Source organism: Polypterus senegalus, chromosome 9 (genome assembly GCF_016835505.1).
Source record: "Polypterus senegalus isolate Bchr_013 chromosome 9, ASM1683550v1, whole genome shotgun sequence".
NCBI classification, from domain to species: Eukaryota; Metazoa; Chordata; class Cladistia; order Polypteriformes; family Polypteridae; genus Polypterus; species Polypterus senegalus.
In genome coordinates this window covers 172141422-172166608 of record NC_053162.1, presented here as the reverse complement: position 1 = coordinate 172166608, position 25187 = coordinate 172141422, and the positions used below count along the sequence as shown (strand labels likewise).

Below are 25187 nucleotides of genomic sequence, written 5' to 3'. Positions count from 1 at the left end.
TAAGCCCTTCTCCAATCATTTCTGATACTCTTTGTAGTTGTCTGGGGTTATTTAATATAAAAAGGGGATTACTGACCTACAGTATCAGTCAACCCTGAAAGAGTGGCAAGAGTAAGGGATTTGGGGCATTCTGTTTAAGTCTACATAGTAAAGAGTATAAAAGGGAATAGGGTAACCTCAAGACCCTACCATGATGAAACAAATGCCAGTTCTCCTGAAGGTACAGACACTTGCAAAGGTCAAGTACTGTATTAAGCAGTGTTTAACCTAAAATATATGTCTCTAGGAAAATCTGTCAGTTCCAGAAAACAGCAACCCATTTTGGATTCGATCCCTGGTTTCTAGAGTAGCACTTTCCAATGTCCCACCTCATATATATGAAAGAAAGCCTACGCAGAATTAGGACAACTTGCTAGTACCAAACATAGAGTGACCTTGGGTATGCGACAGCAGTATCAACTACTGTGCCACTGTCCCCATTTTTAGAAATACCTAAGATAGTACATTCTGAAAATATGCTGGTTCCTTCAACAACCGGATTTCTCGTCCCATTTTTTTATTTGTTATCTTTCAATAGGCCATTCAAATGTAAAGTCACCGATTTCAGTGTTCTTATAATGTAAGAAATGTGCCACAACAATCTGTTAATATGATATGCTGGGGCCCATTTTTCCAGTGCCCGTTTCTTTTCAGCCTAATGTTTGTCTGGGAGTTCAGCAGCTTTGTTTAAGATAATTATGTTGTTCCATGGTGCTTGTATGCTCACTTTGGGGATCGATAGCAAGCTTTCAAAATTATCAAGAGATAATGAGAACACCTCCTCATTAAGACATAAGATGCTGCTGAAAGGTGTATTTAAACAAATCTATATCTTTATGTGTTTGCATTATGCAATTACTAATTTAAAAATTGATAATTGCATTTTACTTGTGAAGTTGTTACAACATTCGGTGAAGAGCGCTATACAAAATTAAACTAAATTGAACGGAAATGAATTGAAACGCAATGATTATAACCGGTCCAAGGAACAAGAAGGAGTTCTAGTCTGTCCCATTTCTCCACAATGGCTAAATGAACAGTTGCTAAATTCCAAAATCATCTAAATAGGCTGTGCTCAACATGCTAAATGAACCCTTGCTTAATTGTTTTCTATGGAAAAGCATCCCTTGCTTTCCTCACTAAGCTGGACTTTGATCAAATGAAGTAAGTTTCAGCCTTCAGAAACTGGTTGAGAGTTCGTCATGAATTAGTGGGACTTGTCCGGCACTTTAGATTGAGCCAGTTATATAAAAATACTAGTTGGGCTCTGCCCCCTGCTCACTTCGCTCGACAACCCCCATGCGGGCCCTATGTGCTCGTCATTTCCCGGATCTGCTGCTTGCAACATATCGTGCTGTGCTTTTGGATAAACACGAATATCAACTCTGTCTTTGAGATCTCTGTCTTTTGAAACTATTATCGCTTACAATTCATCACATGTTGGTTTATTATATATGCAAGCGTGATCTTCTGAATTAATACAGAAATCCAAGAAAACTTCTTTGTCCAAGTTTTTCAGATAAATTTTGTGTAAAGTGCGATACTTTTGGACGTATGGATTTGTATCCATTATTGGCTGTGAAATTTCTAATATGTGCGATCGTGTAACTCTTTGGATTGTATGTTGCATCACTTCTCCATGATCATAAATATAAACCTGACCGAACTGTGCTCTCTTTGAAATTAAGCTTGTAGTAGCTCTGTCATATCACCTATGTTCATATATTCCATCTCTTTTCGTTGTTCTGTTATTTCACCGTGTAATAATTTCTGTTTGTTAGTGCTAATGCGATCTTTACTAACAGTATTTTGAGACAATCTCTAACCTGCTCTGCATGTGTATTGTGCCAAAGTTTTTGAACATCTCTACGACGTTCTGCTTTGTTTACTACTCTGTCTTTTCTTCTTCTACTGTTTGTCTTTTATTTCCGCCCCCGCTTAGATCTGTCAGATTTTCATTTTATCTCTTGGCACAAAGTCTTGTCTCACGTGAAATTACCTCTCTGAAAATGTCTCGTCTTGAGATTTTTTTAATATGTAATAGAGAGAAAAGTAACTGCATGATTGGTGCAAAGCACTGTGGAAATGGACGAGAAATGGAGTACATACATTGTAAAAGATTAAGACTGAAAAACAAAAATGTCACTCAAAACACTAGCAAGGAAGAACGGGTTTAAAGGAATTCAATTTACAAATGAAATGAACACTGTAAGCTGGAAAAGATCACATTAGAAAAAAAGTAGAAGAGGAACAAATTAACTCTGCGAGAAAGTTGGGCAAGTGCATGATGAACAAATAAAAGGCAATTTCATCCATGGCATGCAATTACATTTTTAATAGCACTGCAGAGGGTCAAGACCACAAAATGTAAAAGGGCTTGAAATTATCACATTAAAGCATCTGATCTTTGCTTTCCAACACATTACAGGATCAGAGCCAGTGGGCACCTCAGCTCAACAATTTGAGTACAATCATAATCAACTGTAATAAACTACAATGAAAGTTTGTCATAATGTTTTAAATGATTTCAAACCTGTTCAAAGTGAGTCAGGGTTACAAGACCCTAAGAAACTAATCCAGGCACAAGGCATGACAATGCCTGTTCCTCTACTGGACAATCATAAACACAGCCCCACACCATGGCAATTTCAAGATGCCAACCAACCTTCCAGCTCTCTACTAACTTATAATATTGACTAACAAAGCAACTAGGGATTATTGTAAAACAGTGAGGTGAATGAATGTAGATCTTCTGCAGGCTTCCCTCAAAGTGCCTCAATAATTTCTCTAAATATTTTCCAATATAACTTTCCATATGTTTAATTTTAAGCTGTATTTCTGCTTAGTTATTAAAACACATGCTGATGGTACTTTTAGTGAATGGCCCTGTATAAATTTAAGACAGACAAGTTGCTCTCATTGGTACATGGATCCTCTCTTTAAAAGCAGACTTAACCCTGACTGCAGTCCTTTTGAACCCACCAAAGTGCTGTAGACCCTGTTGTTCTGTCTATTACTGCTGTATGTTACCACATCCTATGCACATTATGTTTATTGTGGTACCTTATAAGCAGGTTCTTTATACTAAAAATAATTAGAGATTTGTTTTATATTTAAAACTTATATTTAAACCTGTTTAATTTAGTCCAGTGGTAGCCCAGAGGCCATCAAGGCAGAAACTGGTGCAGTGCAGGAAACCAGTCTGGGCCATGTGACAGTCCATCACTGAGCCCATCCAAGCACACAGTCTCAAGGGAGCAATTTGCTTTCATCAATTAATGTAACCCACATGTTTTTGAATACTTGTGAGGGAAAATAAAGCACCCAGATGAAAACCCACACAAACAGGAGAACGTAAACTTCTGGGACGTGAACATTAGATCTATGGGACAGCAGCACTAATCTCTGATACAGTACATTTATTTCTTACTATTACATGCTTCAAAGTGTTAAATTCTCTGTTTTGGTTAGTGCCTTGTAAAGGTGACTGAGGTGGAAGGCATAAAAACAAATAAAGGAGGACAGGCACTGAAGACAGAAGAAAATAAACATATCCACAAAAATATTTTTAGTAACAACTAAATACATACCGCATGAAACACTAGGGAGAGAGATTTGGTGAAGGGCAGAGCAGACATGAGCCAGTGAATTTTGAACACATCAGTCCTGAAACAGACAATAAAAGAAACACGTATATGGAACTGTTACTGCTAGCAAAATATCAAAATTAAAGGCATTTATGATGTCATGTGTCAACTGCACCACCTTGTGGGAGATCCCAGCAAATTATAACAATCAGTGCATCAGACAGAACTTGGTGTTCGTTCAGCCTGCACAAATCATGCCACTGCAGGATGGCTGCATACCTACCATTTGTACATAAATCGGCTCTCTCCTGCAATAAATAACAAAATGAACATGCACATCCAATGCTAAGGCATTTCTGAGAAACATTTGTAACCCAGATAACTAAACAATGGATTCAATAAAAAGTAAGAATGATACACCGATTGTGAAATTGGTTGGATTAGAAACCTGAAGCCATGAGGGCCCCTAGAGGACTAGAACTGAAAACCACTAGGGTATAATGTTTCATCTTGAAAATTACAGGTTTAGTTTTGACACATTTTCTTCTTTTCATTTTTTTAAATAAAAAAAATATCAACTAAACAAAACTATCTTCTTTTTTGTAAAAATCACAATTTATGAGAGCCTTATATAATCAAAATTATATTTTCATGTTTTCTATCTATGCAATGAAGCACTTATTACCTAAATGTTCATTATTGGCAAAAGGGGTTTATGTGACCTTAAATGTGTAATCATTTTTGCACACATACAGTACCAGTCAAAAGTTTTAGAACACCTTATTTTTTTTCCTCTTTTTATGGAAATGTACACAGTTTAATGTGTTAATGTTTCATGAAACCAAGGCATAGAACAAATAAACAATAGCAAATAAAAAAATAAGTCCAGGAATCATTGTGTGTACAAAATTGTATTCAAATTTTTGACTCATCAAATAGCCTGCACTTTTTGCTGATATAACAGCCAAACTGTGGTAACCCTTTTGATTCAGAATACCAGTTAGTCTGTGCAAGTCACCAACTCTGCCTCCAGCAAAAGAACCCCAGACCATCACACTTCCTCCTGCATTTTTGACAGTTGGCGTCACACACTGAGGAATCATCACCATCACCAACTCAAAAGCTTACAAACAGCCTGCGTGATGAACCAAAGATTTCAGATTTGGATTCATTGATCCATAAGACTTTCTTCCAGTCTGCAGTAGTTCACAGTGGATATTTCAAGACCCTGTTTTGTCCTTTAAGGAATTGCTCTCTTACTGCCACTCACTCTGGCAAATCTGCAGCAGAAAGTCTCCTCTTCACAGTAGAAACTGAGATTTGCATTTGTCGACCTGCGTCTCTAATCACACAAGCTGGTGATCCTCAGAAACGTCTACTGATTGCGTGGTCTCCTCCTATCAGAGTGTCTTCCAGTTGCCAATTGCTTTTGGATTGTGTAGGAAAAGGGGCGGAACGGTGGCACAGTGGGTAGTGCTGCTGCCTTGCAGTTAGGAGATCCGTGTTTGCATGTTCTCCCCGTGTCTGCATGGGTTTCCTCCGGGTACTCTGGTTTCCTCCCACAGTCTAAATACATGCATGTTAGGTGCATTGGCGATTCTAAATTGTACCTAGTGTGTGCTTGGTGTGTGTGTTTGTGTGTGTGCGCGCCCTGCCTTGCGCCCTGTGTTGGCTGGGATTGGCTCCGTGACCCTGTAGTTAGGATATAGCGGGCTGGATAATGGATGGATGGATGGATGGATGGATGGATTGTTTAGGTCACCACTGGACTCACTGACACTTGAATTTTTTTTTGATATTTCTCTAAATGAAAGGCATGCACTTCTAAGGGTAGTAATGCTCAGTCTCATTTTATTTGTTAATTACCATTTTTTGCCATTATCACTGGAATTTACAACTTTCTACAGTGTAATATTGTCCAAGTTGTACTTCAGAGGGTGTAGTAAAACAGTCTGCTTTAAGACACACAGATGGTTTTTAAGTAATCAGTAGAAGTTGGGACATCTGTGCAAATTGTTTGCTTCAACCTGCAAGGCTTCATTTACCTTAATTACTGCAGATCATCTGTAGGTTGTAACCTATTAGTTGTTCCCTGAAGAAGGCCCATTTGTAATAATCTGAAATTTTCTTTTTTCCCAGTATTTGCTAACCTAAACATTAAATTTAAACCTCTGGCACTTTACTGCTTACCTTTTTGACATTTTACATCATTCAATCAACTGTTTAAACTGAGGTGATCTAAAATGTTTGATCGGTTGTGTATGCCACTGTGCTCTTTTGTCAGTGCACTGACAAAAACTGAAGGCACAGACTGTCTGTTCCACAGCTGTAGTAACTTGATAATTTAAAAAAGATAGCTGGAATGAAAAGTGCAGCCACTGTGGCTCAAAGTATCAAGAGTTTGACACCCCTGGTGTAGAGACTTAAGCACCCGTCAGGCTAAACAACTTCCCAAGCACCACACTAAATAGCTGGCAGCAGGTCTAGAAGCAGATATAGTAAACTGAGTCCAATGTCTCAAGACCCTGTCTACACACCCACAATGCACAGTGAATGGGCAAGTCATTGCACCTTTTTATGTGCTGCTGGTGTAATTACAAAAGGAGTGGTGGGCAGATGTATGCATTCCATGTTAAGTAAGTTAAAACACCTTAAACCAAATTCAAGAAGCAACTTTTAAAAGGCGGGCACCTGCGCTTGCGGAGAATGTGAACCCAGACAATTCCAACAAATAAGAAAAGGAGTGCCATGGAAATGTACAGTCTTGGCAAAGGTATCTCTCCTGCAGACAGGAAACTGTTGGGGTTCTTCTCTTCAATGTTAATCTGCAACATAAAGAAATATTGTTAATTATTCTAAGCTTAGAATTTCTTACTGTTTATTTATTTGTATATAGTCTTAAAGAACAAGCATGGTATTTTTCATGTCAAATTTATTTCTTCACAAACATGGTATATATGCATTTGCCACGTGAAATGGCGTTCAAAAAGTTAAACTTTATCTGTACATTTAAAAAAAAAATACATTGCCAGTCCAGTTTTACAATAAACCCTATGGGGCATGACACTTGAAAGGAAAATAAAAGCATTAAAACTTACTGAATATGTCTTCATGGAATTTTGATAAAAGAAAACATGCCTTCTGTGTTGCCGACGCATATTTGTGGCAACAAAAGGGATCTGGAAGTATTTATCGTATTTTCCTGATACTATTTTTCTCTATTTGCTTGTGTGAGTTCACACAAATACATAAATCAAAACAAAACCAATCACATGGCATGAACAGTTTACTGTGATTTGCTCTTTGAAGAGGAAACCACGCCCCCAAAAGGTGGGGTTGGGGTGAAAGGTTATTGCGGAACAAGTCAAGCGCTGAACTGCTGTGCACAGCTGGTCTATTAAAAATGGCTAAATCTCATAATATTGGTGTGCTGTTTTTTTGATTAAAATTCTTATTGATAAAATGAAAAATGAAATACAGAAAAAGGAAACCATCATTAACTGATTTTTGGGTTATGTAAAAACATGAACAAAATACCTCCAGTTGAGGTGACTAATTAAACAGAAACACAATAAGAGAGAGAAAAAGAAAAAAAAAGTCGACTGGTAAACTAGTGGTGCGCGCACACGCACACACACACACACACACACACACACACACACACACACACACGCACACACACGCACACACACACACACGCATTCCATGCAGGGGTGCAAGGCAAAGTAAGGAAGAGAAAAAAGTTAGATTTGTCTTAATTGGAAAATGACATGTATGAGCTATTTTACAATGCGTGTATATAATCACAAAATACAGATCAATACTCAAAAATTGTCTTGGCTTGAAAAGCGAATGTATTCAAGTTTTATAATTTTCCGTCGGAGCTCCATGCCCCATAGGATTCACTGTAAAATGGCAGATCTGGCTATACAGTATACTGTATTTTTGTATTTATAAAAAAAGTTGAACTTTATTACCTTTAGAACAAAATATTGTGTATATATGCCATATATGTGAAGAAATAACTTCCAATTGAAAAGCACAGAACTTATCCTTTAAGTCAGTATCCTTACAAAAAAAAAAAAAACAAGATACTTCTCCATTTTACAAACCAGGACAGCCTAACCACTTTGGATAATTTTCATTGAGAAATATTTATGAATTGTCTTGCAAAGTGATAATTACAACAATTAAACCAACAACGAAATGAACGTCAATAAAGAGCTTTTTTAAATAATGTGTTGGTGATAATGGAAATGATAATGGAAAAAAAATATTTAAGTGCATTATTTATTACTATATTAGGGAAAAAAAGTAACATAACTTTATCAAAATGGCATAATCCCATTCAGGGCCAATGGGAGACCTGGAGCCTTCCCCAGTCACATCAGGTTCTATGCAGGAACTAGCTCTGGATAGTGTGCCAGTGCATTGCAGAGCCCACTCACGATGCAACATTTCAGAGTTGCCGATTTCGCCTAGCCTGCACTTCTTTAAGGATTTGTGAGGAAAAGCACAATAAAGAAGGGAAAGTCCACAGATAAGTACATAGTGAGAACATGGAGGATTCAAACCCCGGACACTGCATCTGTAAAGCAATCGCAGAAACCACTCCGCCATCATGACAACCCACAACAAGATGGACTTTCCAAAATTAATTCTTCTGGAAACTACTTCATCCCATTCTGTTGCTTGCTCCCAACTACACTTGTCTTCTAAAGCAGCCTTATATGTAGTATGCAGGTTTGCACTAATCTGTCAGACACCTCAAGAAAGTGACAACCATATGTACTGGTAGAAAAAGGGAATCAGAACAAAAGAAATCCACTTGCTGCCCTGAAAGCACCAATTAAATTAAAAATGCCTGGCAATCAACACAGATTGATTTGCACTTCTTTAAATCTATTCATTTCTGGTATATATCCTTGTTTAAACAACACCCATTTTCACAAATCAGAACTTGGATAAAATAGTACAATTCATTAAGACTGCTGGGACTTCACCATACAGACAAAGGTCTTTTTAAACTGTATTTCTGTTTTATTGAAATACACAAGGCTGTTTCTTAATCTGTTTAAAGAGTACAGTTTAATATGCATAAATATTTAAACTATATGTTTTTTAGATTTTATTTCTGATTACCACAATGTGATCCATTTAACTACAAATTAAATGTTAGGTAATTCCAATATTTGCTGACCATTGTAATAACATTGGCATCAAGCAAAAAAGGACTGCATCTTAAAAAATCTATTAAGTTTAAAACTCTCATTTTTTTTTTTTATCAAAAGACTAAATCTTAATTCCTTTCATTAGTTTTGCATTTCAGTTTAACACTTTATTATCTCCTCAACTTGTTACTCGTGAACTCATTTAAATGTAAACAAGTTTTCATTCTCTCCAGGGCTGTAAAACCAGACAAAAATGAAGTTTTGGGAAAAGCATTTATACATTAAAGACATAACAACACAAGATTAAATAAATAACATCTTCTGAGGGGGTGTCTCTGGAGCCAGGGATAACAGATACATTTACTGTAATTCTGGCTACAAACACAAGTATGCCTAATGGAGTACTGTCTCTGACAAGATGCTACTATGATGGCTGCAGTAGCGCAGTAACAAGACAATGCTGCATTACAGATCACTTACTGCACAGGCACTTAATATTAAGATACTTCTACCCATAATGCAACCTGTTGGCAAACTAAACACAGTGAAAAACAGAGTCTATTTTGGCTACTGGTGAAGTGAATTTCAAGAAATAAAGGTTTTAACTATGAGGGTGGGATTAGGAAATAATTCCTCATAATTTAAACAAAGCTTACTTCACCAATAAAACAGTCATAGATCACAAGAATATCGAGCAGAAACAAATGTCCATTTTTTTTCTACATAATTATTGTAAATCATCTTCGAACAAGTGTTAGTGTAACTGCAGGGTTAAAGTAAGAGTGTATGCATGAGGTTCAGCACATCCAGTTCTCACAGATACTCACCTGGTCCAGCCACACAGTGACAACTAGTCATCAGCTCCATACACAATTATTGTTTGAGGACGTCTCACACTGTCTCATTCTCACACATCAAGATCTCAATTACAGAACATACTGTAGCTTCTGGTCAACATCAATGGCAGCCATCATCTGTATGATTAGTGTAACAGCAATGCCACTTGTGAGAATGAAAAAGTACACAGAGAAGAGGCATAGGAATATATTTATACATGTGGCAAATAACACTGTTGGATTAACAAATAAAATGATTTTCAAAAATGTACAGGGCATGTCTTTAACAGATACTCTGCTTCAACCGTAGCATTCATTTATTTATTCTGCACATGTCATATTATAAAGTAAGAAATCTCTTAGGTGGTAACTGTCACTTAACTGTCACATGACAAAATGTAATTGCTCTGATTCACCAGCAATCCAAGTCTTTTCAGTTTTCTTGCTCTTCTCAGCGTCTGTGGTGACACACAATCTTCCTTTAGTGGATGTGTTATAATGTCTGAAGCAACTATTTTTAAGTTCTTCTGTTCAAATGAATGCCTACAGAATGAAGTTGCTACTGGAATAGATGCCAAATGAATCTAAAATAACTCTGCCTGTATGTTTGTGTATTATACACACACACACATATACTGTGTATATATATATATACATATATATATATATATATATATATATATATATTGTGGAGGACTGCCGGCTTCGTGCTCCGTCCCTCACCCCCAGGAGGAGCTCTCCCGACAGCAGGATCGTGGCCCGATTTCCAGCAGGGCCTTATGGACTATGTAGTGTTTTTACACAGCCCTGCTGGATACCTTGGGGGCCACTAGGAGTCGCTGTGGGGGGGCTTATGGGCTCTTTTGTGCCTTATGACCCAGGAGTACGTCACGGTCATGTGGCGGGAAGGAACGACATGCTCCCGGGTTGAAGTAAAGGACTGATTGCCCTGACCCGGAAGGAATAAGGAACTGTGGACTGTTGGAACAGGAACACCTCCGGGTCAGGGGCTATAAAAGGGTGGTGCCTCAGTCCAGACAACGAGCTGTGCTGGGTGGGAGAGGAGCAAAGTGTCTGGGCGAGGAGGAGAGAGAATATTGTGTTTATTTGTTGGTTTAAATATTTATGAGTAGTGTGGAAGGTGCTTGGTGCACTGTGAACCATAATAAAAAGTCTTGGACTTTTACCTGGTGTCTGGAGTTGTACCTGAGGGTTCAAGGGAGCACTAGGCCCCTACTGCCACAATATATATTATATATACACACACATATATTTTTATATTATATATATAATATATAATGCTATATATAATATATATATTTTATGTATACATATACACACACACATATTTTTTATAATATTATAATACTATATATATATATATATATATATATATATATATATATACACATACACACATATGTAAATTCATAGGTCAAAATTGCAGTCTGATTATTTAGATGGCTACCTACCAAGTTAATGCTTTGTGATTCGTCGGCCAGTCAGCAAACATCTTCCACGTCCTCTCAGTTGCAAGAAGCAGATCATAGACAAGTGATACAGTATCACATATCTACGATCTACTTCTTGCAACTGAGAGGACGTGGTAGATGTTTGCCAGCTATGCGACCAACCAAACAAGTGTTTCCTTGTAGGTAACCATCCAAATAATTAGACTGCGAATGCTATACTTCTAATCTTCACCCTGTCAAGTAAGCAAACCAGCCACTGTGATACAACATCAGATGCTCAGAGGGCGCTGATGTCCGAGGATCAATCCCAAAAACGGATTGCAAAAATGCGTACATCTGACAAGCCCCAATTAGGGCAAAACACATGTTGTGTCCTCTTCGTATTATCTGGCAGGTACTGTATCACCCATACATACACACGTATGTATGTGGAGGGGCATATATAGGATCTGGGGAAGGCTGCAAAAAATGCAATGCAGCATTCAAGGTTTGAACACTTTTGCCTCCATAACTCTCAAATGGAAGAAACTTGGAACAACCACAACTCTTCCAAGAGCTGGTCACTCAGCCAGGCTGAGCAAGCATGGGACAAGGGCCTTGATAAGCAAGGTGATCAAGAATATGACGGTGACTAAGACTGTCCTTGAAGAACTAGGACATCATTGCAACAGTTTATTGTACTGGGCAGAAGCATCTCCTCAGTAAAAGACATATGAAAACCCACTTAGACTTAGACTATGATTCCTAGACAAAGTGAAACAGGATTTTAGGGTCTGATGAAACCAAAATTGAACTTTCAGATCTCAATCCTAAGCGTTGTTTTTGGAGTTAACCAGACTCTGCTCATCACCTGTGCAATACAATTCCAATAGTGAAAGATGGTCCTAGAAACATCAATCAAGCTGTGCAGTTGTTTTTCAGCTGCAGTAACTGGGAGACTAGTCAGGGAGAATTTTACAGTCTGGCATAATAGGGTTTACTTGACATAATATTAAAAGTAATTTACCATCATTTTTTGTGTTATCTGATATACTTTATTATCCTGTTAGAGTGCATGGTTAGCCATTGTACAGTACAGCAGCAATTTTCAGGTTAAAGGTCACAATGGAGTAGGATCCCATTTTGGCAGCAAAGGGTGTCTCACATACACATACAAACACACGTGTGCAGAGGACAGCTTAAGGGCTCTAGTGACTGTAATTCTACCACTGCTCCAGGGGTTGGTGCTGTGTCCTTCCTCCATTTGCAGAGCGAATGATTGACGGCTATAACACCACTGACATCACTTCCGATGTGTGTCCACCTGGACTCGCCTCTTACTGCTGGAAGGACTCAAAACTGAAGACCCTCCATCTTAATTAGTTCTATTGTGAATTCCTGTCTGAAAAGACGCCTCCACAATTCCTGCGCATTTTTCTTATTTTGATCTCTCCAGTTGTGTGGTGACCAGGCTGGGACCCCAGCTCTTTATTGCCGTCATTCTCTTACACAGGATTGGAACCGGCAACCTTCCAGATACCAGCGCAGAACCATAAACCTCTGAGCCACCACTGCTCCCTAAATCAAAGCTGTACTGTACATTTTTGACCTGTACCACTTCCAAATACGTGTTTTAGTGTTGCAGGTTAGGTAAGCTGGCAATGCTAATTTGGCCCTAGTGTGTGTATGTGTGTGTCTGCCCTGTGACGGACTGGCACCTTGTCCAGGGTTTGCTCCTGCCTTGTACCCTATACTAGCCGAGATAGGCTCCAGGTCCAAGACCACAACTGACCCCAAAAAGTGACCTAAATATTAATTATGTAGTTTAGAAAATGACATGACATTTTAATGTTGACTAACTGAACAATTTAATCAAATTTCTCTTACCACAAAAGGTATGTGTGTGTGTATGGATGGATGGATAAACTTTATTGATCCCCAAGGGGAAATTCACATACTCCAGCAGCAGTATACTGATAAAAGTACAAGTTAAAAAATGCAAGGTGGAGAGTGTGAGGCAGGTGTAACAGTCAATAATCTTGTGTAGTGTTAATGTTTACACCACCGGGTGGAATTGAAGAGTCACATTGAATTACATCTAAAAGACAAAAGAAGCTCTGACCTCAATGCTGAACTTGAGCATCTCGCTGCTTTGGGTTTCCCTGCTGTAGCAGTTGTGGAAATAAAGGTTGTACAGCCCTTGTTGGTCATCACTGCTCACATTGAAGGAAAACTGAAAGAGATTAGAGTCACAGAAAATTAAACTCTGTAGATCTGATTGTTTAACACAGTAGTTCTATGTCTCTATCACTGTTATGTAAGCAACACGTCTCCAACTTCAAGGTCTGATCATAAAATTAAAAAGTTCTTACCATGTACTTATATACATAACATTCTCAGTTGAGTGACTGACATATTGAGGAGATTCTAGAGTAAGAAAAAAAAATTCTGCAGACCTACAGTAGATGATGTCAACTTTTCAAATGATTTTACACAAACACCCTCTCTAAGATTAAGAGCACATGCACAATTACTGGTTTGTCCCCAAGTGACACAGCATTACAAACTCAGCATCCTCTTTCTTAGGTACACCTTTTTGTTGATGCAAATATTCTACTCTTCCAAATGGCCAATCATGGTCTACAACTCCATGTATACAAGCAGGAAGACATGACGGTTTAATTGTTGTTTGGCCAAACGTTAGGCAAAATGTTTAATCTAAGCCTTTAATCACAGTATTATCATTGGTGCCTGAAATGCTGTTCTTAGTAATTTTCAAAATAGCTCAGTTTTCTGGGTTTCAAAACTTGGGAGTTTACAAAATTTAGAGAGATTAATGCAATAAACATTTAGGGAGCAGCAGAAATGTGGACAAAAACACCTTGTTAACGAGAGGGATCAGAGAAGAACGGCCATACTAGTCTAGGGTAAGAAAAACTCCGCCTGAAGATACCCAAGGGCAAGTATACACACAACAACATCAGCAGCAAAACTGTCGGCTAAGAATTAAGAATGGGAAAATTAAAGCTACAGTAGGCATATGATCACCAAAAATGGGCAAAAATGACACACATCATGACTTCTGCTGCGATAAGATGGTTGGGTCAAAAGTTTTGTGGTTTTAATGACATAAATCTATGGATCCAACCTGCCATGTATCAACAGTACGGGCTAGTGATGGCGATTGTGTAATGGTGTGGCACCCAACAGACTTCTTAATACTAACAGAGTTTGATCTGAACATTAAAGCATTGTGGACACCCATGTGCATCCTTTCATGGGCACAGTATTCTGTTTTTAAATGCTACCTTTTTTTTTTTTACATGCTACACCGATCCCTCTCCCACTTGGACAGAGGCAGTGGTGCTGTAAGAATTATGTTTCTGGAATTCTCTAGTGCCTTCAACACCATCCAACCTCTGCTCCTTAGGGACAAGCTGACAGAGATGGGCGTAGATTCATACCTGGTGGCATGGATTGTGGACTATCTTACAGACAGACCTCAGTTTGTGCGTCTCGGGAACTGCAGGTCTGACATTGTGGTCAGCAGCACAGGAGTGCCACAGGGGACAGTACTTTCTCCGGTCCTGTTCAGCCTGTATACGTCAGACTTCCAATACAACTCGGAGTCCTGCCACATGCAAAAGTTCGCTGACGACACTGCTATCATGGGCTGCATCAGGAGTGGGCAGGAGGTGGAGTATAGGAACCTAATCAAGGACTTTGTTAAATGGTGCGACTCAAACCACCTAGACCTGAACACCAGCAAAACCAAGGAGCTGGTGGTGGATTTTAGGAGGCCCAGGCCCCTCATGGACCCTGTCATTATCAGAGGCGACTGTGTGCAGAGGGTAGAGAGACCTATAAAATCCTGGGAGTGCAGCTGGATGATAAATTGGACTGGACTGCCAATACTGATGCTCTGTGTAAGAGAGGACAGAGCCGACTATACTTCCTTAGAAGGCTGGCGTCCTTCAATATCTGCAATAAGATGCTGCAGATGTACTATCAAGACGGTTGTGGTGAGTGCCCTCTTCTACACGGTGGTGTGCTGGGGAGGCAGCATAAAGAAGAGGGACACCTCACGCCTAGACAAACTGGTGAGGAAGGCAGGCTCTATTGTAGGCACGGAGCTGGACAACTTGACATCTGTGGTGGAGCAATGGGCGCTGAGCAGGCTCCTGTCAATCAAGGAGAATCCACTGCATCCACTGAAGAGGATCATCTCCAGACAGAGGAGCAGCTTCAGCGACAGACTGCTGTCTCCGTCCTGCTCCACTGGCAGACTGAGGAGATCGTTCCACTCCCACACTATGTGACTCTTCAATTCCACCCGGGGGGGTAAACGTAAACACTACACAAGATTATTGACTGTTACACCTGCCTCACACTCTACACATTACATTTTTTAAATTGTACTGCATTTTTATCACTCTTTCATTAATACTGTTTTTACAGTATGCTGCTGCTGGAGTATGTGAATTTCCCCTTGGGGATTAATAAAGTACCTATCTATCTATCTAACAAACATCATCTCAAAATACTTCTTATCAAATCTCATCTGGTTCCACAAAAGTAAACGTGACTTCAGTTTACTTCAATGGTCGGCACAGTCTCCAGATCTTACTCAAACAGCACCTTTGATGAGAAGGAACAGGAATTTCCAAGCAAAAAACAAAAATCATGGCCTATCAAGTTAGCATACCACCTTGATGAACTCGTGCTCAAAAAAACTACAATCTTCTGTAAGTGAAAGTGGTTCTCACTGATATTAGATAAGCACACCTAATAAAGAGGCCACCGAGTCAGTAATGAAAGTTGCAAAGCACTTTTACCAGAAACAGAACAAAAAAAAAAAAAGACAGAATTGGGATTTATCTAATTAAAGAGGACTATAAAAGGATGCTTGAAAAATTGATCTGATTATCAACTTGGCCGAAAGCCATTCTTACTAATTCTCCCCAACAAGGGAACAAATAATCATTGAGTGATTCTTGGAGTACTTTTACTTCATTTCTCCTGAAGAATTTGATTAGATGGAATTTAAGTTTAGAATCTTGATAACAAAAGACCTCCATCTGACCGGTCCCATCAATCCACACTGCTCATTATATTTTCAAAATCAAAGAGCACTTTACAGAATTTGCAAGCTATCTGTTCCATATAGTTAACAAAGAAATCCATCTTCCCCCTGAAATCTGAGCGAATGGACCATGACTATGACATTGAGACAACAGCAACATTTTTAGTCTACTATGCCTTTGTGATTCCAACTTTAATTTAGCAAGTAATTTAGCAAAATAAGGAGGGCAGTATAAGTGCTGTGCTGGACCCTTGCCTGGCCAGGAAGTAATAACAGAAGGACAGCATGGAAGGAGGCATAACACAGCTGGGATAGAGCTGAATCTATATACCACTCAAAGGGAAAGATTAGTGGATAGTGCGGGGAGCTGGTGCATCAAGAGCAGTTCCTCCCCCGTATGATAGACGACAGTGCTCTGCTGGGGTGGACCCAGTATGGACACCTGGAGGGATTCATGGGAGTTGTAGTCCTAAGGGACAACCCTACTGGCATCCTTTTGTCCTGCCAGAGGGCACTGCAAGGAGAAGGGTTTCCTGTTTCAGAAAATGCTACCATTAGGCTGTGCCCCAGTACTAGAAGTACTCCCGAATCTAGCATAAAAGCCAGCCATCCAGCATCCTCTGGTGAGTCAAGAGTCGGCAGACAGAAGGCAAAGCTCACCTGGAGGAGAAAAAGGTGGAGGGTTACTTGGGTATTCTGGAAAGGACGGTAAAGAGGTACTATTGTGCAATAAAAATGTTTATTTGCACACAGGACTGGGGTTTTGGGGCTCATTGGCACCCCCTATCTTTTACAGCAAATACTTTGGCACACTACAAACAAAAAATCATTGCTGGTTAATGAGGATCTGAAGGCTCGGGAGGGGTGCCAGAGTATTAAAATCAGCACCCTCTTTCAAGCAAGTTCTGAAAGAATGGAGGCTGCAATTGCGTACCATCAGCTTTGTCATATTGGTTATTCTGGCTGAATGTCAGACACACAAAGCAGATCATACTCTCCCAGCTTCCAGTAGGAAGGCTATTAATTACTGATTTTTTTTTTACAGTTTAAATAATGATTTCTCCATAAGCTCAGTGGATTCAATTGTTCAAATCAATGTCACAAAACAGGAGGTGTAGCTTGGAGGTACCTGTCATATTAAAATGATGGTTATTAACGTCTCTTATATCAGAGGACCTTAGAAGACCCATAGACGTGCATGAAGTAGCAAAAGGCTTCAAAAGCATTTCTAAAGACCTGGGTGTTAAAGAATCCACAGTAAGACAAATGGTCTACAAAGAGTGGAGATTCAAACGTGACTCTACCTAAAAGAGGACATCCTGCAAAGATCAAGGCCAAAACATTGTAAGAGACGGTGTTAAAGGACCCTAGGGTGACTGTGAAGGACCTACAGGAATCTTTTAAACTTACCAAAGCTTCTGTTCATGAGCACACTTCAAACAAGTGCAAAACGGAGCAACACATTCATGGAAAGGACACTAAAGAGAAACCCATTGCTCCCCAAAAGAAACAGAGTCGCACATCTAAAGTCTGAAAAGGCAACCTAGATGTTAAACAACACTTCTTGGAAAATGTTTGTGAATGAATAAGACAAAAGATGAACTAATTGGCAGAATCTGCAGTGCTATTTTTGGGAGAAAACAAGCGTTGCATGTGAATACCAATACCCCATCCAAGCCATGTAATATACTGGAGGAAGCATCATGGTTTGGGACTGCTTTGCAGCCTTAGAGCCTGGACAGCATAATATCATACAGTAAGTAATGAACTCATTTGAAACTTATTAGAAACTAAGTGAGATGTCATTAGACAATAGCCAGAAACAAAAAAGTAAACCAGCAACAGAATGGCTCAAACCGATAAAAACTGGTGTTCTGGAATGGCCATGTCAGAGTACAGACACCAACCATAATCTGATGAGAGCTGCTAAACATAAGGAACGGCAGGAATATCAATGACCTGAAACAGCTTGAGATGGACAAATGGTCTAACATTCCTCCTTAGCCATTGTGCAGGTTTAATCAGTCAGCAACGAGAAACCTCTGCTGGGGAACATTGCCACTCCAGGTGGTTCTGCCAGTTACTAAATCCAAAACTTTACAGACTTTTTCCAGCCTGGACTGCAAATGTTAAAATAATGTGTTCAGTTTTGATAATAAGAAGTCCAACTGTTATGGTGTTATTAGTTTAGACACACTGCATTTGTCTATTACTGGGATTTCATTGATGGTCAGACTACATTTTAACAAGTAACTAAGGGGCTTACCCCCTGCTCGCTTCACTCGCCAACCCCCCTTGCCTGCGTTACATGCCAGCCACTTCGCATCTCTGCTGCTTATGTTGTGAAGAGGGGGGCTGAACGCACCCCAAGGAGATACGGTCGCTCCTCTGAAACACCTCTTAAACCATGATACAATGGGAAACAAATAGTATTTTTTTTTTTTTTAACCCCCTCTTTGCTCAATCAGCTGCTGGCTTGCTGCCATGCTGCGTGATCTGTATCTCGTACAGCGCTTTAAACATTTAAAAGCCTGTAGAGCAGCTATCTTTGTCATCTACGCTTTGCCTTTTATTTCAGGCTCCGGGTGTGGTTAAATCTGTTGGCACAAAGTCTCATCTCATGGGACGCAAGTTCTTGATATTTTTTAATTTATAATTTAAAAATGGAATAAGAATCTGAAAATCTAACATCATCACATTAAAGTTCGATAAATTCTGAAAAGAACGATACCAAAACATATACAGTTGTGCTTGAAAGTTTGTGAAACCTTTAGAATTTTCTATATTTCTGCATAAATATGACCTAAAACATCATCAGATTTTCACTCAAGTCCTAAAAGTAGATAAAGAGAAACCAGTTAAACAAATGTGACAAAAATACTTGGTCATTTATTTATTGAGGAAAGTGACTGAATATTACATATCTGTGAGTGGCAAAAGTATGTGAACCTCACAGGATTAGCAGTTAGTTTGAAGGTGAAATTTGCGGCAGGTGTTTTCAATCAATGGGATGCCAATCAGGTGCGAGTGGGCACCCTATGTTATTTAAAGAACAGGATCTATCAAAGTCTGCTCTTCACAACATGTCTGTGGAAGTGTATCATGGCACGAACAAAGGAGATTTTTGAGGACCTCAGAAAGAGTTGTTGATGCTCATCAGGCTGGAAAAGGTTACAAAACCATCTCTAAAGAGTTTGGACTCCACCAATCCACAGTCAGACAGATTGTGTACAAATGGAGGAAATTTAAGACCATTGTTACCCTCCCCAGGAGTGGTCGACCAACAAAGATCACTCCAAGAGCAAGGCGTGTAATAGTCGGCGAGGTCACAAAGGACCCCAGGGTAACTTCTAAGCAACTGAAGGCCTCTCTCACATTGGCTAATGTTCATGTTCATGAGTCCACCATCAGGAGAACACTGAACAACAATGGTGTGCATGGCAGGGTTGCAAGGAGAAAGCCACTTCTCTCCAAAAAAAACATTGCTGCTCACCTGCAGTTTGCTAAAGATCACGTGGACAAACCAGAAGGTTATTTGAAGAATGTTTTGTGGACGGATGAGACAAAATAGAACTTTTTGGTTTAAATGAAAAGCGTTATGTTTGGAGAAAGGAAAACACTGCATTCCAGCATAAGAACCTTATCCCATCTGTGAAACATGGTGCTGGTAGTATCATGGTTTGGGCCTGTTTTGCTACATCTGGGCCAGGATGGCTTGCCTTCATTGATGGAACAAGGAATTCTGAATTATATCAGAAAATTCTAAAGGAAAATGTCAGGACATCTGTCCATGAACTGAATCTCAAGAGAAGGTGGGTCGTGCAGCAAGACAATGACCCTACGCACACAAGTCGTTCTACCAAACAATGGTTAAAGAAGAATAAAGTGAATGTTTTGGAATGGCCAAGTCAAAGTCCTGACCTTAATCCAATAGAAATGTTGTGGAAGGACCTGAAGTGAGCAGTTCATGTGAGGAAACCCACCAACATCCCAGAGTTGAAGCTGTTCTGTACAGAGGAATGGGCTAAAATTCCTCCAAGCCATGTATGTATGTATGTATGTATGTATGTATGTATGTATGTATATACACATACATATACAGTATATACATACATACATACATACAGTCATGGACGAAATTATCAGCACCCCTGGAATTTTCCCAGAAAATGCTCCATTTCTCCCAGAAAATTGTTACAATTACAAATGTTTTGGTATAGACATGTTTATTTCCTCCATTGGAACAACACAAAAAAACACAGAAAAAAGCCAAATCTGACATCATTTAATACAAAACTCAAAAACTGGGCTGGACAAAATTATTGGCACCCTCAACTTAATATTTGGTTGCACGCCCTTTGGAAAAAATACCTGAAATCAAGCGCTTCCTATAACCATCAACAAGCTTGTTACACCTCTCAACTAGAATTTCCGGCCACTCTTTTGCAAACTGCTCAAGGTCTCTCAGATTTGAAGAGTGAATTCTCTCAACAGCAATTTTGAAATCTCTCCATAAGTGTTCAATCGGATTTAGATCCGGAATCATTGCTGGCCACTTCAGGACTCTCCAGCGCTTTGTCTTCAGCCATTTCCGAGTGGTTTTAGAGGTATGTTTGGGGTCATTGTCCTGCTGGAACACCCATGACCTTTGACGCAGACCCAGCTTTCTGACACTGGGCCCTACCTTGCACCCCAATATCTTTTGGTAGTCTTCAGATTTCATGATGCCTTGCACACAGTCAAGGTATCCAGTGCCAGAGGCAGCAAAACATCCCAAAACATCTTAGAACCTCCACCATGTTTGACTGTAGGTACGGTGTTTTTTTTTCTTTGTAGGCCTCATTCTGTTTTCTGTAAACAGTAGAATGATGAGCTTTACTAAAAAGCTCTACCTTGGTCTCATCTGTCCACAAGACATTCACCCAGTTCGCTTCCTCAAGTACATTTTGGCAAACTCCAGTCTGACTTTTTTATGTTTCTGTGTCAGCAGTGGGGTCCTCCTGGCTCTCCTGCCATAGCGTTTCATTTCGTTCAGATGTCGATGGATAGTTCGAGCTGACACTGTTGCACCCTGAGTCTGCAGAACAGCTTGAATATGTTTTGAAGTTGATTGGGGCTGTTTATCCACCATTCGGACTATCCTTCGTTGCAGTCTTTTATCAATTTTTCTCTTCCGTCCACATCCAGGGAGATTAGCTACAGTGTCATGTGTTGAACTTCTTGATTATGTTGCGCACAGTGGACAAAGGAACATGAAGATCTCTGGAGATGGACTTGTAGCCTTGAGATTGTTGATATTTTCCACAATTTTTGTTCTCAAGTCCTCAGACAATTCTCTGCCTTCTTTCTGTTCTCCATGCTTAGTGTGGCACACTCAGACACACAACAGAAAGGTTGAGTCAACTTTTCTCCATTTTAACTGGCTTCAGGTGTGATTGCTATATTGCTAGCACCTGTGTCTTGCTATAGGCGAGTTCAAAAGAGCATCATATGCTTATAATAAAATGAATTACCCACAATTTTGAAAAGGTGCCAATAATTTTGTCCGGCTCATTTGTGGAGTTCTGTGTGACATGATGTCAGATCTGGCTTTTTGTACTGTTTCAATGCACATAAAGGAAATAAACATATGTATACCAAAACATTTGTAATTGCAACAATTTTCTAGGAGAAATGGTGCATTTTCTGGGAAAATTCCAGGGGTGCCGAGAATTTTGCCCATGACTGTATGTATGTGTGTGTATGTGATATATGTGAGAGATAGATAGATAGATATTACAGGTACTATTAGATAGAGAGAGAGAGAGAGAGAGAGAGAGAGAGAGAGAGAGAGAGAGAGAGAGAGAGAGAGAGAGAGAGAGAGAGAGAGAGAGAGAGAGAGAGTAGATTAATGAAAATATCCATTTATTTCCAAATGGATTACACATTTTTTTTCTTGCAATCTTTTGTTCACACCATTTCCCATTACCCAATAACAGAGTCATTATCTCCATATGACAGCAATTATTTACCTGGAATGAGTAGACACTGTCTTTACTTTGTAGAGGGAATGACAACTCTGCATTCTTCTCCTATAAAGAAATACCATTTTTAAAGAGTCTGAAAAAACATCAAACAAAGTTTCAACAGCACTCTCCATTAAAAAATATATATATATATTTGAAACAGTTAATATCTCACCTTATCAGTGTCTCGCTTGCTTTTTTTGGCATTATCTGAAAGAGAGAGAGAAAGAGATAGAGAAAAAAAGATACAATTAACAGCCTGTCAATCAAATTCATAAGGAGTAATTCTTTACATTTTTCCTCTTATGATAAACATTTTAACAATGTAAACTTCATGCTGAATGGCACAGCTGTAGCACTGCAACCTCCCCGTAAGGAGGCCAGGGTTTGCGTCGTGACTCTTCCCTGCATGGAATTTGCATGATCTTCCCGTGTCTGCATGGTTTTCCTCCCACAGTCCAAAGACATACAGGTTAGGTGAACTGGGAATCCTAAACTGGTTCTAGTGTGTGGATGTAAGTGTATGTTTTCACCCTGTGATGGACTGGCACCCTGTGCTAGCTGGGATAGACTCCAACAGACCTCCGCGACCCTGTTCACGACTAAACAGGTTAGAAAAAAAAAAAATGACTGACTAACTTCATGTTAACTAATAATTTACTAAATTAACTAATAATTTAGTTAACAGCAGTATTGATTCACAAATTATTTATTTATTGACTACATTTGCATTAGTGTCTGTTGTATTGTGTATGTCCTAAAAGGCCAGCATAAGTAAAAATTAAAAATGATGTGTACATTAGAACAATCTGGAAGAGCAAAGGCCATTCAGCCCAACCAAGCTCACCACTCCTATCCACTTAATTCTTCTAAAATAACATCAAGTTGAGTTATAGTAATGGACTAGTCTATTTGTTATTATCCCAACGAAAATTAGAAACTCAGAATTTCATTTTACTCTGAACCTGAAGTACAAGTTTATTTATGTATGTTACTGCTTTTCATGATGAGTTTACATCTCAATAATAACAACTTTGTATTAAAAGTAATAATCGGTTTGAAGTGTTTTGGAATATAATTTATCACTTACTAGCTGAAATACCCACTGTTGCCCGGGAGTTTTTTTTTTTTTTTAAATTGTTTGAATAAAATATAATTACAGAGCACGCCAGAAACGTACCGAGCATCAACTAGATGATAATATACATATAAGACCGCAAGATTTTAACAAAAACAAACATTAAATGACAAACAAATAACACTACAGATTTTTCATGATAAAACTATCGGTTGCTTTTACAGAGCACACCAGAAACGTTCCAATCATCAACTGGATGATAAAAAACATAAGACAACTTTACAGATTAATTTTGGTTTCATGATGTAGTAATAAGTTTTTACATGCAGAATTTTTATTTTAATAATTAATATTATTATTATGTTGATTTAATAATATTAAAAATGACAACACTGTTACAATAAGAATAATGCAAGATGAAAATATAGTTAACAAAAACAAACATTAAAAGGACCAACAAATAATACTATGGATTTTTCACGATAAAACTGTCGGTTTCTTTTACAGAGCACACCAGAAACGTTCCGAGCGTCAACTGGATGATAATGTACATACAAGACCGCAAGATTGTTACAGTCTACTTTATATATAAGACTGCAGTTAATTGTTGGAGAGGTGTTCATTGGGAGTTGCTTTGTGGAATAAAAACTCTTTATTGTATATTCTTATATTATGGACTGTATAGTTGTGTCTGGGGCTCTCTGGCACCCCCCAATGGTCACTAAGCGTCAACTGGATGATAACATACAAGATTGTTACAGTATGCTTTATATATAAGATGTTACATAACATTATTACATATTAACACAAATTGACCTTCGGTTTGCCAAGGAGGTACATGAAGTAACATCAAGCTCCAGCATCTCCAGCAGACATGCACATTATACAATACAACAGCTACAGTCACCAGGTTGATCTTTAGTGGCTTTAATAGAAGCCTTTATGAATCATTCATATTGTTTTTGAGCAAATCATCGGTATTGCTTTGCATGGTAATGGAAAAAAAAAAGAATTTGTTTGCTAATCATTCACAACACAGAACTAAGAGTTAAAAAACTACATACTGATATTTAATAAACCGTGTGGCCCAGACAGAATGCCATAAAAATAACACAAATTAAACACTCTGACTATTATCTTTTCTTTTGTTAATTTGTTACATTTTTTACATAAACAATACCTCTGTAAACAAAGACGGATTACAAACATACCACACATAGAAATGTTGGACTCTAAATTTAATCTCCGACAACCTTGTTTGTTGAAATATTTACATCTCTTAAATGACTGCTATGTTTGGATTTTAACTCTGGATCTTTGTCATTTTGAGCCTTGCATCTTTTGGGTCATTCTTTTAAAATCCTAATAAACAAATTGTTAGAAACATTTTTCAAATTTAGTAGATGGGGGTAATTAGGATGAGAAGGGACATCAACCTGGGAAAGAAAACACTAATGTGTTTGTAGTGATGCAATCATGACAGTGACTTTTAAGATTATTCATATAATCTTTGGCGAATGTACATGAAGAAAAGTCTTTTCAAGAGGGTGCATGTTGTACATCAACAAGGAACAGGAGAAGGGAACCAAAGTAAGGAGGCAATCTTCACCATCACCCATACAAGACATCTGCCATTTTAAGTAAGTAAATGTTGACAGAAGACCTCTGCATAAAGGAAGGAACAGGGCAGACAGCTTACACAGGGCGACACCTCCCCCAAAACAGCAGAGGGCAGTCCCCCTGTCTTACGACGGTGCCATGGGTTTGGAGCTTGGAAACTCAGCCCTGTTGGGGCTGGTGGTTACCGCCAGTTGGTGCATGGAGAAGAGCAGAGCCCTTCATGGCAGGAATGTTGCCAGAAGGAGATCACGGGACACCTGGAGCACTTCCGGGTGCTCTATAAAAGGAGCCACCTCACTCCATTTGGAGAGCCAAAG

The 25187-nt window shown here is 39.0% G+C and overlaps 1 protein-coding gene across 1 annotated transcript in view; it reads right to left on the bottom strand.

Moving 5' to 3' along the window:
- gpr107 (G protein-coupled receptor 107) overlaps positions 1–25187 on the bottom strand; it is a 191091-nt gene that overhangs the window by 128779 nt on the left and 37125 nt on the right. Inside the window, exons 6-10 of the mRNA XM_039764256.1 lie at positions 22348–22382; positions 22179–22238; positions 13207–13317; positions 6318–6451; positions 3630–3705 (exon numbers count right to left, since the gene is read on the bottom strand). Coding sequence (XP_039620190.1) covers positions 3630–3705; positions 6318–6451; positions 13207–13317; positions 22179–22238; positions 22348–22382 — 416 coding nt within the window. The remainder of the gene's footprint in view (positions 1–3629; positions 3706–6317; positions 6452–13206; positions 13318–22178; positions 22239–22347; positions 22383–25187) is intronic.